At 45.5% G+C, this 16782-nt stretch overlaps 1 protein-coding gene across 5 annotated transcripts in view; it reads right to left on the bottom strand.

Annotated features, from left to right (window-relative positions):
* The window catches only part of LOC138764911 (NACHT, LRR and PYD domains-containing protein 3-like), a 56623-nt gene that overhangs the window by 27949 nt on the left and 11892 nt on the right, over window positions 1-16782 (bottom strand). For 4 of the 5 annotated variants that reach the window (XM_069941342.1, XM_069941339.1, XM_069941341.1 and 1 more), the window contains exon 2: window positions 4930-4991. In XM_069941342.1, the coding sequence (XP_069797443.1) occupies window positions 4930-4963 (34 nt within the window). In that variant the 5' untranslated portion in view covers window positions 4964-4991. Of the gene's footprint in view, window positions 1-4929; window positions 4992-9463; window positions 9605-16782 lie in introns of all 5 variants that reach the window. The other variant, XM_069941340.1, reaches the window with a different exon arrangement.

Here is a 16782-nt window from a genome sequence, read left to right on the forward strand (position 1 = left end):
AAAGAAAAGCCTAAGGATTTCTACAGGTATTAAGAGCAAAAGGATAGTAAGGGACAAAATTAATCCCCTCGAAAATCAGAGTGGTCGGCTAAGTATGGAAACAGAAGAGATGGAAGAGGTATTTACTGTGGTACGGAGTTGTGGGAAATAAGGAAATCAAGCAGTGAGGCCATGAAACCAATAGAGATTAGAGAGGAAGAGGTGCTTGTAGTCTTAAAGCTATTAAGGGTAAATAAATTCCCAGGGCCTGACAATATATTTCCTTGGACCTTGAGGGAGGCTAGTGTAGAAATTGCGGATCTGGCAGAAAAAGTTAGTGTCCTTAGCCATGGATGAGGTGCTGGAGGATTGAAGGGTAGCTCATGTTCCATTGTTTAAAAAAAAGGCTCCAGAAGTAACCCTGGAAACTAAAGACCTGTGAGCCTGATGTCAGAACAGGTACGAATTCTCTCATCTGAAATTCTGTAAACCGAAAACCTCTGAAAACCGAACATTTTCACAACTGCCTCCAACGTCCAGCTCCGTCGCAACCACTGCCAACGTCCAGTGCCCCCAATGCCCAGCGCCGCCACAACCGCCCCTGACGTCCAGCAGTGCAAATACTTAAAAGTACCACTGATTATTCAGATTATTCTATTATCTGAAAAACTCCAAATTCCAAAAAGTGTCTGGTCCCAAGAATTTTGGATAAAAGATTAAGCACCTGTAGTATGCAAGTTATTGGAAGATGTTCTTAGGGATTGTGTAGACAAGTATTTGGACAGCCAAGGACTGTTTAAGGATAGTCATCATGGCTTCGTGTGTGGTAGGTAGTGTTTATCCAATCTGATGGAGTGTTGAGGTTTACGGGAAAGTTGATGAAAGAAAGGTTGTGGATGTTGACTTTAGTTAGGCCTTTAACAAGGTCCCACATGGGAGATTAGTCAGAAAGGTTCAGATGCTGGTATTCATGGGATGGTAGTGAATTGGATTTGACATTGGCTACACAGGAGAATAATGGATGATTGCTTCTCACACTGAAGGCTATGACAAGTGGAGTGCCTCAGGGATTGGTGCTGGGACCATTGTTGTTTATCATCCAGATCATTGATATAGTTGACAATGTGGTAAGTTTGCAGATGATGCAAAGGCTTTCAAAACTTGCAGAGGGCTCTGGACCAGCTGGAAGAATGGGGTGAAAAATGACAGATGGAATTTAATGCAGACAGATATGACGTGTTTGGAAGGACAAAGCAAGAAAGGACATACACAGTGAATGGTAGTGTACTGAGGTGTACAGTGGAACAAAGGGATCCTGGAATACAGATCATAATTCCCTGAAAGTAGCATCACAAGTAGATAGGGTGGTAAAGAGATCTTTTGGCATATTGGCCTTCATAAATCAAAGTCTTGAGCATATGAGTTGGGATCTTATGATAAAATTGTACAAGACATTGATGAGGCCAAATTTGGAGTATTGTGTGCAGTTTTGGTCACCGAACTACAGGAAATATATCAATAAGATTGAAAGAGGGCATGGATCAGGAACTGAGGTACAGGGAAAGGTAAACAGGTTAGGACTTTATTCCCTGGAGCATAGAAGAATGAAGAGAGATTTTACAGAGGTATTTAAAATGATCAGGGTTCCAGACGTAGTAAATATAGGTCGGCTTTTTCCACTGAGGGTACAACCCAGAGGACATGGGTTAAGGGTGAAAAGGAAATGGTTAGGAGCAGTGGTTTTCAAACTTCCCCCTAAGATCACATTCCATCTTCAGAAATTCCTGTGATCAGTAAGGGATTACTTAAGGTGGTATGCGAGTGGAAAGTTTCAAAACCCACTATTTTAATCATACTTAATTGACCAGTTATGTGCATGGTTTCATAACTCCAAAGGAAATGGGCCCATGACAATTTTTCTCAAGCGGTGATTCTCAACCTTTATTCCCCCTCTCACATACCACTTTAAGCAATTCCTTACTAATCACAGAGCACTTATGGCATAGGGATTACTTAAGGTGGAATGTGAGTTTAGGGGGAGAGTTTGAAAAGCACTGTTTTAGAGGGAACATTAAGGGGAAATTCTTCACACAGTGTGGTGGGAGTGTCGAATGAGCTGCCAGCTGAAGTAGTGAATGCAGGCTCAATTTAGAAGAATTTAGACAGATGCATGGATTGAAGGGGAATGGTCATGGTATGGGTCAGTGGGATGAGGAAGAATATTTTTCTCTTGGTAGAGAGTCTAAAACTAGAGAGGACTGTTTTAAGGGTAGGAGAAAAATTGAAAAGGCACCAAAAGGGGGAACTTTTGTCCAGGTGCCGATGTTTCATCTCATTGGCTATGTAACTTGCTCTCCCTCGGCTTGTACTCTCTGGACTCACACTCCAAGGGTTGCGACTCCAAGGGTTCGCTCTCCATGGGGTACAACTGCATTGGCAAAGACCCCATGGGCTCACACTCCGTGGGCCCATACTCCGTGTTATAATTGCATTAGCTCGTACTCCGCGGGCTCAAACTCCGTAGGCTCGAACTCGACGGGATACAACAGCATTAGCTCACACTCCAAGGGCTCTCGCTCCACGGGCTATGACCGGAGAGGCTCACACACACTGGACTCACATTCCCTGGGCTATGACTGCATTAGCTCGTACTCCAAGGGTGGGAAGGGTTACACTCTAGGGGTGGGGAGGGACGCACTCTAGGGGTGGGGAGGGACGCACTCTAGGGGTGGGGAGGGACGCACTCTAGGGGTGGGGAGGGACGCACTCTAGGGGTGGGGAGGGACGCACTCCAGGGGTGGGGAGGGACGCACTCCAGGGGCTCTGGATGCATTTAATCACACTCCCTCGGCTACGACTTCAATAGCTCGCATTCTTTGGGCTTGCTCTCCACTGGCTACAATTACAAGGGCATGAACTCCCTGGGTTCACATTCTGTGAGTATGACGTTATGAGTACAACTTCATGAATACGGATTCAGATTTACTGTCAGAGTACATTCATGACATCACATTTAATCCTGAGATTCTTTTTCCTGTGGGTGAGGCAGAGTAACCATTTGTTGGCAATGCAAAAAAGAACTAACTCAATGTACTCAGTGAACAAACAAAGAAATGTGAACCAACAGCAATACAGAGAGAAAAATAACAACAAAGTGCTAATGTCAGAATCCTTAAACGAGTTCCTGGTTGAGTTTGTTGTTGAGGAGTTTGATGGTGGAGGGGTAACAGCTGTACCTGAACTTGGTGGTGCGAGCCTTGTGTCACCTATACTTCTTACCTGATGGCAGCAGCCAGAATAGAGCATGAACTGGGTGGTGTAGATCCTTGAAGATCGCGGCCATTCTCAAACGGCAGCATTCCCTGAAGATGAGGAGGGTTTTGCCTGTGATGTACTGGCTGTGTCCACTACCTTTTGGAGGGCTTTTCTCTCGGGGGTATTTGGTGTCGCCATACCAGACCATGATGCAGCCAGCTGGTCAGCACACTTTCCACTATATATCTGTTGAAATTTGCTAGGTTTTTCAATATCATACCAAACCTCTGCAAACTTCTAAGGAAGTAGAGGGGCTAATGTGCGTTCTTAACAAAGCCATTTGTGTGTCAGGTCCAGGAAAGATCGTCTGAAATAAGTGACTCTCATGAACTTCAATTTGCTCTCCTTCTCTGATTACCCAATCACTGGATTGAATACCTCTGGGTTTCCCTTCCTGAAGTCAACAATCAGCTCCTTGGTTTTGGTAACTTGTCGTTGGTGCACCATTCAACCAAATTTTCAATCTCTCTTCTATATGGTGACTCATCACCCCTTTTATACAACGCACTACCGTTGTGTTGTCAGCAAACTTGCAGATGGTGTTGCTGTTGTACTGAGCCACACAGTTGGAGGTATAGAGTGAATTGAGTAGGGGGTTAAGAACACAACCCTGAGGTGCTCCGGCACTGATAGAGATTGTAGAGGAGAAGTTCTTACCAATTCTCACTGATTGTAGCCTGGAAGTGAAGAAATCCAGGATCCAATTGCACAGGGGGTGTTAAGTCCCAGTATTGCATTTTGCTGATCACTTTTGAGGGGATGATGGTGTTAAATTCAAATTAGTCGATAAAGAGAATCCTGATGTATGCTCCTTTGCTGTCCAGGTGTTCCAGGTCTTTATATAAAGCCAATGAAATGGCATCCATCATAGACCTGTTGCTACGATAGGTGAATTGGATCGGATCCATGTTGTCACTCAGACAAGAGCTGATATGCTTCAACACCAGGTTTTCAAAACACTTTATCACTGTTGATGTGAGACCCATTGGTCGATAGTCATTTAGGCAGGTTATCACACTCTCCTTTTGCACATTGAAACAGGCGAGTATCATGCCTTGCCAGAGTGAGATGTTGAAGATATCTGTGAATACATTGGCAAGTTGGTCAGCACAGATTTTTAATACTTGGCTGAGTACTCCATCCAGACCAGATGCTTTCCTTGGATTCTCTCCATGACTCTACAGTGCTCACCAAAATCCATATCCAGATACTCATCCTCAACCATCCATTGGAACACTCTGATTGTACTGAGGGGTAAGCAGCATTAGTTGCTGACAAGGAGAGAAGTGAGTATGGTGGTATAGGCGGCTGAGAAAAAGGCCAAAAGACAAGGAGAGAGGGAGTCAGGACAGTACTGGACCATGACTGGACTGATGGCCATGCCACATTTACATCAGGAAGCTGCTGTTATTTTTCATTTAAATTTCAAATTTGACTTAACTGAAACATTTAAGTTATTTTGTACCATTGACATGATTAATTTTATTGTCGTGTTCTCTGAACATTTTTTGTTCATCGGAAATGGCATCACAGCATGGTACTTTTCTGTGAGCCGCTGTACGGCATGCAAAGCTAAGGTTTCACTATAACCCTGTCCATGAGATAATAAATAATTTAATTAAAATGTGAACTTGCCTGCATTCACTGCAGTTCTTGGATCTTGGGCCATGATGCTCCTATTAGCAGATGATGATTACCTATCGTAAATGCAATAATCAAATGAGAATTAGATAGATGTTAAGATGAAAAAGACATGCTTGCTCTCTTAAAGTTGGGATTCTCCATGACCCTTAATGCCAAAGGCACATTATACCCCCTCCATATTTCCCTCTTGTGAGTTCCGCTATCTTCTTCTGCAAAATAGACTTGTTTGATTTCAACCTTCCCTAACAGATACGCATCTCCTTTTACTTTAACAGAGCCTAAATATTTCTGGTCATCCAGCGTACCTCATTCTTACTCTCCATTCTCATAGGAATATGCTTTCTCTGAACTTTCCCAGTCTCTTAAATCTCCCACCATGTGCAAAGTTCCCCTTTTGGTTGAAAGTAGCCTATCCCAATCAATCTTTGCAAGCTCCTGTCTCCTCAGGACATCAAAATTAGCCTTAATAAAAGTGAGAACTTTCACATGTGGAACAGTTCTGTCTTTTCCCATGAATATTTTAAAACTAAGAGTGATGATCACTGGACCGAGAGTACTCCTCTACAGACACCTCAGTAACTTGTCCTGCCATGTTTCTCAAGAGGAGGTCCAATGCCATTTTGTCTCTATTGACATATTGTTTGAAAAAAAAAATCCTTTAGACTATGAGAATCACAATCAATGAGGGAAGTTGAAATCAGCAACTGTTCTGTCCCTGTTATCCTACAGCTGGCTGAGATTTCCTGACACATTTGCTCCTCTCATCCGCTAACCCAGACAATTTGGGATATGGGAAGAAACAGCAGCACCTAGAGAAAACCCATGCAGTCACAAGGAGAAAGCAATAAAGAGGAGGACGATATATTATGAAAATAAACTAGCCAAAATAGACAACCAGATGCTAAAAGTTTTTATAATTATATAAAGTGGAAAAAATGTGGCTAAAATGAATGTAAGTCCCTTGGAAGACAAGAAGGGGCAATAAATAATGGGAAATGCCAAAATGGTTACTTCAGGACAGTCTTAAAGTGGAGGACACGTCTAATTTGTCAAAGAGTGATGTTATGAATGTCATGGGAGATGAGGACTTCAATGCAGTTGATATCACTAAAGACTTTATTGCCGAACAAACTAAGGCCTGATGGTAGATAAGTCCCTTGGTGCTGATGGAATGCATCCAAGGGTAATAAAAGAAATGACAGAAGTTATAGCAGAAATAATAGTGCTAATTTACAAAAATTCTCTGGACAGGACATGGCAGATGGGAAAGCACCAAATGTTATTCTAATATTACAAAAATGTACAAGAAAGGCAACTATAGTTCCGTTTGCTTAATGTCGGTGTTCAGGAAAATGCTTGAAGTTGTCATTAAAGAAGAAATAGCACATCACCTGAATAGAAATGTTTTCATCAGGCAGATGTAGCATGGATTCAAGAGGGTTGTGTAATATGGAGGATCATGCATGCTATGTGAGACTAATGGTGGGTATCTAGTCAGAAGTCATCCCACCTGCCAATCAAGGTCAGGGCCTGCCCACAGATTAGTACACTCCTGTCCAATGGCCCCTGCAATCACCTAACCCACACCTGGACCAGACTCTCCAGTTGATTGCACTATAATGCCCAACACATGTGGTCCATCTGCCTCGGGACGAACCCCAGTTCTACTCCATGTTGCGAACCATGGGGGATGCTGGAGAGTCATTGGTAAGGTGTGTGCGGGCAAAGGTTTGGGATCTGTTATATTGGATACATAGAAATTACTGATCCTAGACTAGTTTAGTTCAGAGCCATGCCTGGACTATGTCAAAGGATGACGGGTATTGTATTTTATTCCTTGATTGCAAATCTATTTCTCCATGAGTGGTTGCAAGTATCAGATAGTTGTTCTATCCACTGCGATTGTATTTGAGTGGGCGTGTGTGTTTTATCCATGTTGCAATTTACCTATGTGTCTCAATAAAGATCAATAAAGGGACTTGTCAAAGTTGTTTTTCTCATAATATTTGATGCCTTAAGCAGGGTTCTTGGAGTCATGACTGAACACGGATACAGAGGAGATATTTTGGAATTGGGGAAGGAAAGCCAGTGAAGGCAGTGAGAGGATCCCCAGGTGGACCAACTATGGTGCAGGGCTTGGGAGCTTGGCTAACATGCTGGTGGATCATGGCAAATCAGTAGACCGATCCAAACACCTGGAGCCATATGGTGAGAAAATGGGACACCATGTAGTATCCCTCCTCAAGAAGTCAGGGTTCCCAAAGACTACGGGGAGACAGATGGGTGACCTTTGGCTAGCTTCTCTCCTGAGACACCAATGTGAGACCATAGAAAGATCAAGAGAGCGCCCCCCCAAAAAAGAGACAGAGACACTCTAGTAATGCTGTTCTGCACTGCAGGAGTCAACGTGGGCTTCCCAAGCCTGAGCCACAGATCTTGAGATGAAAGTGATTAAAATGCAACAGATGCACACAGTTTGCCAGTCCAACTGACAGCTTGATCCAGTTAAGATCTGGGCCAGTGAGGGGACGGGTTTGACACGTGGTCAGGGATGGGGACATATAGATGGACTGTGGTGAGAGAGAGGAGACTGGCACATATACACCTGCAGGCAAAGCTGGTGACCACACAGTCCCAAACCTACCACAATGGCACTCCGCCAATGCTACAGAATGGGGAAGCATCAGAGATTCCGGGGACCTCATGGGGACATATCTGTGGCTGCTGTGAGACCAAGGAGACATGACAATTCAGCTAAAGAGATAACTGGGCTAGAGGATTAATATCACTAGTGGCCGGGCAAACACCTGGCTGTGTGGCTGCTCTGACTCTGGGATGAGGATGCTCCCAATGTGGTCTCTCTTACCAGGAAGCGAGCACCCTGGATAGCTTATCTCAGTGGTTCTCAATCCTTGTCTTTCCACTCATGTACCACCATAAGCAATCCCTTCCTATTCACATATCACCTATGACATAGGAAATACTTTAAGTGGTACGTGAGTGGAAAGAAAAAGGTTGAGATCCACTGGCCTATCCAATCACCAATAATAACCTGCAGGCACTGTCTGAAGGGGTCAGTGGTGGCACCTCCATATGGGATAGGGTGGGCCATATGGCGAGCCCAATACGCCACTCTCCTAGAATGGAATCTAAACAATGGCCACAGTAGAACACTATTAGTGAAGGGATAATGGTCATCAAAGAATGGACATTAATTACCGGGATCATTGGGGGAGTCCGTGATCGCCATTTCCCCGAGAACACAAGGGTGACATGATGCCTCAGCAGAGTACTCTTACCACAGTTACCACAGCATACCCTGATCTAAAAGCAGTGGTCCTGGCCCTCATGGGACCGGCAACTGGAAAGACTGTCTGGAAAGTCATCAGACTTCTAGAAAGGCTTGAATACATGGAGTGGGAGGCACCCGGTAAATTCCGCAAGACCGAGGCAAGGGTTGGTAAAGTGACACCCCCAGTTTACTCGCAAAGAATTTTACAAGGTATTGGTGTGTGCCAGTGTGGAACGCGCTCGCATTAATGGGATTCACATCTCTGCTATGTATGCTCTCTGGAAGGAGCATTGAAGGGAGGAGTTTAGAAGTCCCCACCCATGGCTCAGCGCAATCCCCCCTTAGCTCCTACTCCACCCACAGTGGCCCCGACTCCCTTCGGGGAAAGCTAACAACCCTGCTGTGCAAGGAAATTGCCCATATCTAGCAAGAGGAAACATCGCCTGCAGGGTGGCCAACCTCCACCCCCACCCCCCCCACAGAATAGAGGCCCTGAAGATTTACTCAGCGATTCTGTCCTGTCCAGGCAACCCAAGGCCATGTTTCCCGGCCGTACATTGGGCCAACAGGAACACACTATTGTTGGATGGCCTGAGTAGATGTTGGGGCTGAACACAGTATTATCCCCAATAATCCTGCAGTTTGGAGAGGACAGTAGGTCTCTGTAGAGGGTAGGAGGGTCCACTGTTCCCACCAAAGACCTCACCCTCTGCCTATCCATAGGCATTGAACCACACCGACCTGTCAGGCCGTTGAGTGTATCTTGGAATGAATGTGCTCAAGGGGCAGTCCTTGTGTACCAACAGGAGGAGATTCACTTTTGGGGTTGCCTGCATGACCATAGTAGTTGGAGCAGCCAAATGGGAGTGCATAATCATCTCCCACCCCCTCTCCAAGGTAGTCAGCACCAGACAATACTGGGTGTCTGGGGGCACCAAAAAATCACAAACAATTGATGGATTATTGCAGGAGAGAGTCATCCGACTTGCTGCCTCCCTATTCAACAGCCCGATCTGGCCCGTACGCAAGAAGAATTGCACGTGGCACATGACCATTGATTACAGGCAGGTAAACAAGGTTGCCACTCCCCTCACTGTCAGTCGCTGATGTGGTCATCCTGGTGGAGGACAATGGGAGACGGGAGATCAAGCATTGCTATGCCTTTATCAATTTGACCAGTGCTTTTTTTCCAACTTCCTTCATTTCCAATTCCTAGGGTCAATTTGTGTTTACCTTAGAATGCCCTTGACATACTAATTTCTTCCTTGTATGCACGAGCAAAGGCCGTTAACATTGAAAAAATGCAGCGCCCCAGTTAAATAATCCTCTTCCGAGGCATCTAGTGAGATTCCAACCAGAGAGAAATTCCTGCGGCTGCAAAAAATAAGATCGTCAATGCTTCAGTGGCCACAAATAAGGTCGAAACCCAGCAGTATGTGGGCTTTTTTTTGTTTCTGACTCCAGCACATTCCCCATCTAACTATGCTGCTTTTCCACCCTACGGTGTTTCGAGAGAGAAAACAACATTCCAATGGGGACCCAAGCAGAAAACAGCCTTTGAAATGGTAAAACAAGCTGGTAAACAAGCACTGCCGCTGGCCCCATGCCAGACTGGGGTGTCCTTTGAATTGCAGGTCTCTACCACGAAAGCAATTGCCGAGTGGAACCTCTGGCAGATGATGCAAGATCACAGAGTCCCACACAGATTCTGGACAAAGTTCCTCCCTGAAGCTTCCTCTCACTATGCCCTGTTTGAGCGGCAGTTGCTTGCGTGCTACTTAGCTGCAGAGACCATCACACTGCGGCTGCTCCTCCCCTCACAATGGTCTATACCTATTCGTGTGTCCTGGTGGTGCTGCCACATCAGTGGGCCAACCAGGATAGCACCATTAAAGGATTACAGCATCAGTACTGTGGAAGGTACAATCTGACCAGGACTCAAACTTCACTCGGGCCAAAATACAGAACTGGGTGGCAGAGACTGGCATCTTGTGGCTACTGCATATTCCCTATCACCCACAGGCATCCAGTCTGAATGAGACAATTAATGGCCTGCTAAAAGGGAAATATGCACACAGCCCTCACCAATGCACTATAGGGGTGGCTCAGTGTGTTGCAGAAAGCAGTTGACCATATGAATTTGATTGCAATTGGCCGGGGAAGTTGGGGGGGGGGGGGGTTTCCCACTCTCATGACAACTGGCGCCCTCTGACTTTGGGAAGTCAGAGGTTGAGGTTCAGCACTCCAAGAAATGAGAAAATGTGTAGGTGCAGTAGCCACAATGTCCACCTAAAATAGGGGAGATGATACCGCATGGGCCTGGGGACATGCGAAGGGTCGCGATACTGAATGAATGTACCATCTCATGTGTTCATACAAGTCAACTAATCGAATGTGAGCGAGTCTTGCATTTTCCCCACCATCCCACCCCTAACAGGAGAATGCCGTCACGGAAGACAATCCTGATCATTGCGGTGTTGATCAGCACTGTGGAAGTCTACAACAAGTTCCTCACCTATATATTCCTACAAACTAAAGCTTTCATACCTTGTAACTCACTATTTTTCTTTCATTTATATTTCTGTCTAAGAGTCTCTTAAATGCCCCTAACGTTTCAGCCTCCACCACCACCCCTGTCTAGCAAGGATTTCCGGGCACCCACAACATGGTGTAAAAATTAAAAATAAATGCACCCATGATGCCGTCCCTAAACTTTTCTCCTTTCATTTTGTGGAGTTGTCCCCTATTCCTGCCCTGGGAAAAAAACCGCAGGTTGTCCATTTCATCTATGTATCTCAGATTCTTTTTTTTAAATTTTTAAAAATTTTTTACTTTTTACACTATAAACCACATTGATCAAGATACATACATTTTCCTTTTCAAATATATACAGTGTCGTTTTCTCCCCCCATTCTCATCCCACCCTCCCTACCTACCCTCCCATTCATTTAAAGTTCAGAATCTAAGATACATTAAACCCGTCAAACAATGTTGTCACTCAATAAAAATAAACAAGAAATTCCACTGAGTCAATTCTTTTCATTCCCTTCTCCTTCTGTCATTTTAGGTGGTAGATGTCCCCGGTAGGTTTTCTCTATTGTGTTTCATGTATGGCTCCCATATTTGTTCAAATATTGTAATATTATTTCTTAAATTATATGTTATTTTTTCTAATGGAATACATTTATTCATTTCTATATACCATTGTTCTATTCTCAAGTTATCTTCTAATTTCCAGGCTGACATAATACATTTTTTTGCTACAGCTAGGGCTATCCTAACAAATCTTTTTTTGTCCACCATCCAAATCAAGTCCAAATTCTTTGTTTTTTATGTTACTTAGGAGGAAGATCTCTGGGTTTTTTGGTATATTGCTTTTTGTGATTTTATTTAATATCTGGTTTAGATCTTCCCAAAATTTTTTCACTTTCTCACATGTCCATATTGCATGAATTGTTGTTCCCATTTCCTTTTTACAGCGAAAACATCTGTCAGATACTGTTGGGTCCCATTTATTTAACTTTTGAGGTGTAATATCTTCTTTTCTTCTTTGGCTTGGCTTCGCGGACGAAGATTTATGGAGGGGGTAAAAAGTCCACGTCAGCTGCAGGCTCGTTTGTGGCTGACAAGTCCGATGCGGGACAGGCAGACACGATTGCAGCGGTTGCAGGGGAAAATTGGTTGGTTGGGGTTGGGTGTTGGGTTTTTCCTCCTTTGCCTTTTGTCAGTGAGGTAGGCTCTGCGGTCTTCTTCAAAGGAGGTTGCTGCCCGCCAAACTGTGAGGCGCCAAGATGCACGGTTTGAGGCGATATCAGCCCACTGGCGGTGGTCAATGTGGCAGGCACCAAGAGATTTCTTTAGGCAGTCCTTGTACCTTTTCTTTGGTGCACCTCTGTCACGGTGGCCAGTGGAGAGCTCGCCATATAACACGATCTTGGGAAGGCGATGGTCCTCCATTCTGGAGACGTGACCCATCCAGCGCAGCTGGATCTTCAGCAGCGTGGACTCGATGCTGTCGACCTCTGCCATCTCGAGTACTTCGACGTTAGGGATGTAAGCGCTCCAATGGATGTTGAGGATGGAGCGGAGACAACGCTGGTGGAAGCGTTCTAGGAGCCGTAGGTGGTGCCGGTAGAGGACGAATGATTCGGAGCCGAACAGGAGTGTGGGTATGACAACGGCTCTGTATACGCTTATCTTTGTGAGGTTTTTCAGTTGGTTGTTTTTCCAGACTCTTTTGTGTAGTCTTCCAAAGGCGCTATTTGCCTTGGCGAGTCTGTTGTCTATCTCATTGTCGATCCTTGCATCTGATGAAATGGTGCAGCCGAGATAGGTAAACTGGTTGACCGTTTTGAGTTTTGTGTGCCCGATGGAGATGTGGGGGGGCTGGTAGTCATGGTGGGGAGCTGGCTGATGGAGGACCTCAGTTTTCTTCAGGCTGACTTCCAGGCCAAACATTTTGGCAGTTTCCGCAAAGCAGGACGTCAAGCGCTGAAGAGCTGGCTCTGAATGGGCAACTAAAGCGGCATCGTCTGCAAAGAGTAGTTCACGGACAAGTTTCTCTTGTGTCTTGGTGTGAGCTTGCAGGCGCCTCAGATTGAAGAGACTGCCATCCGTGCGGTACCGGATGTAAACAGCGTCTTCATTGTTGGGGTCTTTCATGGCTTGGTTCAGCATCATGCTGAAGAAGATTGAAAAGAGGGTTGGTGCCAGAACACAGCCTTGCTTCACGCCATTGTTAATGGAGAAGGGTTCAGAGAGCTCATTGCTGTATCTGACCTGACCTTGTTGGTTTTCGTGCAGTTGGATAATCATGTTGAGGAACTTTGGGGGACATCCGATGCGCTCTAGTATTTGCCAAAGCCCTTTCCTGCTCACGGTGTCGAAGGCTTTGGTGAGGTCAACAAAGGTGATGTAGAGTCCTTTGTTTTGTTCTCTGCATTTTTCTTGGAGCTGTCTGAGGGCAAAGACCATGTCAGTAGTTCCTCTGTTTGCGCGAAAGCCGCACTGTGATTCTGGGAGAATATTCTCGGCGACACTAGGTATTATTCTATTTAGTAGAATCCTAGCGAAGATTTTGCCTGCAATGGAGAGCAACGTGATTCCCCTGTAGTTTGAGCAGTCTGATTTCTCGCCTTTGTTTTTGTACAGGGTGATGATGGTGGCATCACGAAGATCCTGAGGCAGTTTACCTTGGTCCCAACAAAGCTTGAAAAACTCATGCAGTTTGGCATGCAGAGTTTTGCCGCCAGCCTTCCAGACTTCTGGGGGGATTCCATCCATACCTGCTGCTTTGCCACTTTTCAGTTGTTCGATTGCCTTATATGTCTCATCCAGGGTGGGAACCTCATCCAGCTCTAGCCTTAGGGGCTGTTGAGGGAGCTGGAGCAGGGCGGAATCTTGGACTGAGCGGTTGGCACTGAAAAGAGATTGGAAGTGTTCTGACCATCGGTTGAGGATGGAGATCTTGTCGCTGAGGAGGACTTTGCCGTCTGAGCTGCGCAGCGGGCTTTGGACTTGGGGTGAGGGGCCGTACACAGCCTTTAGAGCCTCGTAGAAACCCCTGAAGTCGCCAATGTCCGCGCTGAGCTGGGTTCGTTTGGCGAGGCTAGTCCACCACTCATTTTGGATCTCCCGGAGTTTGCGCTGAAGATGGCTGCATGCGCGACGGAAGGCTTGTTTCTTCTCTGGACAGGACGGCTTTGTAAGGTGAGCCTGGTGGGCAGCTCGCTTCTTTGCCAGCAGCTCCTGGATTTCCTGGCTGTTTTCGTCAAACCAGTCCTTGTTTTTCCTGGAGGAGAAGCCCAGTACCTCTTCAGTGGATTGCAGTATGGTAGTCTTCAACTGATCCCAGAGGGTTTCAGGGGACGGGTCCGTGAGGTGGGTTGCATCGTCGAGCTTTGCTTTGAGGTTTGCCTGGAAGTTTCCTCTCGCTTCGTCTGACTGCAGGTTTCCAACATTGAACCTCTTTCTGGGGGCTTTATTGTTCCTGGGCTTTGGTTTGAAGTGAAGGTTGAGCTTGCAGCGAACCAGCCGGTGGTCAGTGTGGCATTCCGCGCTAGGCATGACCCTGGTGTTCAGCACATCTCGTTTGTCACTTTCTCGCACCAGGATGTAGTCCAGGAGGTGCCAGTGTTTGGATCGGGGATGCATCCAGGTGGTCTTAAGGCTGTCCCTCTGCTGAAAAAGGGTGTTTGTAATGACAAGCCGCTGTTCTGCGCAGAGCTCCAACAGGAGGCGCCCATTGTCGTTGCACTTGCCGACGCCATGCTTGCCCAGGATTCCTGGCCTGGTTTCTGAGTCTTTGCCGACACGAGCGTTGAAGTCGCCCAGGATGACAACCTTGTCGGCTGTAGGGGTGCGTTGGATGAGGTTGCGCAGGTCAGTGTAGAACTTGTCCTTTTCTGCTGGTTCCGCCTGGAGGGTTGGAGCATAGACACTGATGAGGGTGATGTGACGCTTGTTCTGAAGGGGGAGTCGCATGGACATGATTTGGTCCGAGAGGCCTGTCGGAAGGTTTTCGAGTTTGGAGGCAATGAAGCTCTTGACCATGAAGCCTACACCAGATAGGCGTCGTTCATCCGAAGGCTTGCCAGACCAGTAGAGTGTGTAGCCCGCGCCGCGTTCTTGGAGGCTGCCTACATCTGCCAGGCGGACTTCACTGAGAGCGGCTATGTCGATGTCAAGTCTGAGGAGTTCATGTGCAATGAGGGCAGACCGACATTCAGGTTGGTGGCTGTCAGCCTTGTCTAGCATGGTTCTGATGTTCCAGCATGCGAGCTTGAGTTTGTGAGCATCTTTTGAGGGGGAAGGCGTGGAGGGAGAGGACGTGGAGGGGAAGGATGTGGAGGGGGAGGACGTGGAGGGGGAGGACGTGGAGGGGAGGACGTGGAGGGGAGGACGTGGAGGGGGAGGACGTGGAGGGGGAGGACGTGGAGGGGGAGGACGTGGACCTGTCCTCGGGCCTGCGCAAAGGAGCTTTTAGGTGGAGTGCAGTGCGTGCAGTACTGGCCCCACCCTTTACACCCATGGTTCGTGTGCCGTGGCCAAGCAAGCTGGGACGTGGCAGCGAGGTCCTTGGGTCGTAGGTTTTATATCGGAGTGGCCTTCTCCTATGCAGGTTTCTTACCCGGGCTGGAGGGGCCTGCCTCCCCTCCTAGGTCGGTCCATACTGCCCGGACCGGGGCCGAGGCCGCCGCAGCTCAACCTGTGCCTGGACAGGGTGAGGTGTAATATATAGCCTGTGTATCCAGCTATATTGTATCATACGTAACCTCGTATTTATTGTATTTCTCATAGTTCCTGAACATAACTTCTCCCAGGTTTCCTTCTTTATCTTTATGTTTAGATCTTGTTCCCATTTTTGTTTAGTTTTATCATTTGTTTCCTCATTCTCCTTTTCTTGTCGTTTAATATAAATGTTTGTTATAAATTTTTTGATCATCATTGTGTCTGTAATCACATATATAAAATTACTTCCCTCCGGTAACCTCAGACTGCTTCCCAATTTGTCCTTCAAGTAGGATTTCAGTTGGTAGTATGCCAACACTGTATCGTGAGTTATATTATATTTATCCTTCATTTGTACAAAGGATAATAATTTATTTCCCGAAAAGCAATTTTCTATTCTTTTGATCCCTTTTTTCCTCCCATTCTCTAAAGGAAAGGTTATCTATTGTAAAAGGGATTAGCTGATTTTGAGTTAGTATTAGTTTTGGTAGTTGGTAATTTGCTTTATTCCTTTCTACATGAATCTTCTTCCAAATATTGAGCAGATGATGTAATACTGGAGAATTCCTACGTTGTACCAATTTTTCATCCCATTTATATAATATATGTTCAGGTATCTTCTCCCCTATTTTATCTAGTTCTAATCTGGTCCAATCTGGTTTTTCCCTTGTTTGGTAAAAATCTGATAAGTATCATAATTGTGCGGCTCTATAATAATTTTTAAAGTTTGGCAGTTGTAAGCCTCCATGTTTATACCACTCTGTTAATTTATCTAGTGCTATCCTCGGTTTCCCCCCTTTCCATAAAAAATTCCTTATTATTTTCTTTAACTCTTTGAAGAATTTCTCCGTCAAGTGTATTGGCAATGCCTGAAATAGGTATTGTATCCTTGGGAAAATGTTCATTTTATTACAGTTTATCCTTCCTATTAGTGTTAGTGGTAAGTCTTTCCAATGCTCTAAGTCGTCCTGTAATTTTTTCATTAGTGGATAACAATTGAGTTTATATAGATGGCCAAGGTTTTTATTTATTTGTATACCTAGGTATCGTATTGCTTGCATTTGCCATCTGAATGGTGATTCTTTCTTAAATTTTGAGAAATCCGCATTATTCATTGGCATTGCTTCACTTTTATTTGCATTAATCTTGTATCCCGACACTTCTCCATATTCCGTCAATTTCTTATGATATTTATTGATAATTCTGGTTCTATTAAGTATACTATAACGTCATCTGCAAATAAACTGATTTTATATTCTTTGTCTTTTATTTTTATCCCTTTTATTTTATTTTCTGTTCTTATCAATTCTGCTAGTGGTTCT

The sequence above is a fragment of the Narcine bancroftii genome, chromosome 5 (assembly GCF_036971445.1).
Source record: "Narcine bancroftii isolate sNarBan1 chromosome 5, sNarBan1.hap1, whole genome shotgun sequence".
NCBI classification, from domain to species: domain Eukaryota; kingdom Metazoa; phylum Chordata; class Chondrichthyes; order Torpediniformes; family Narcinidae; genus Narcine; species Narcine bancroftii.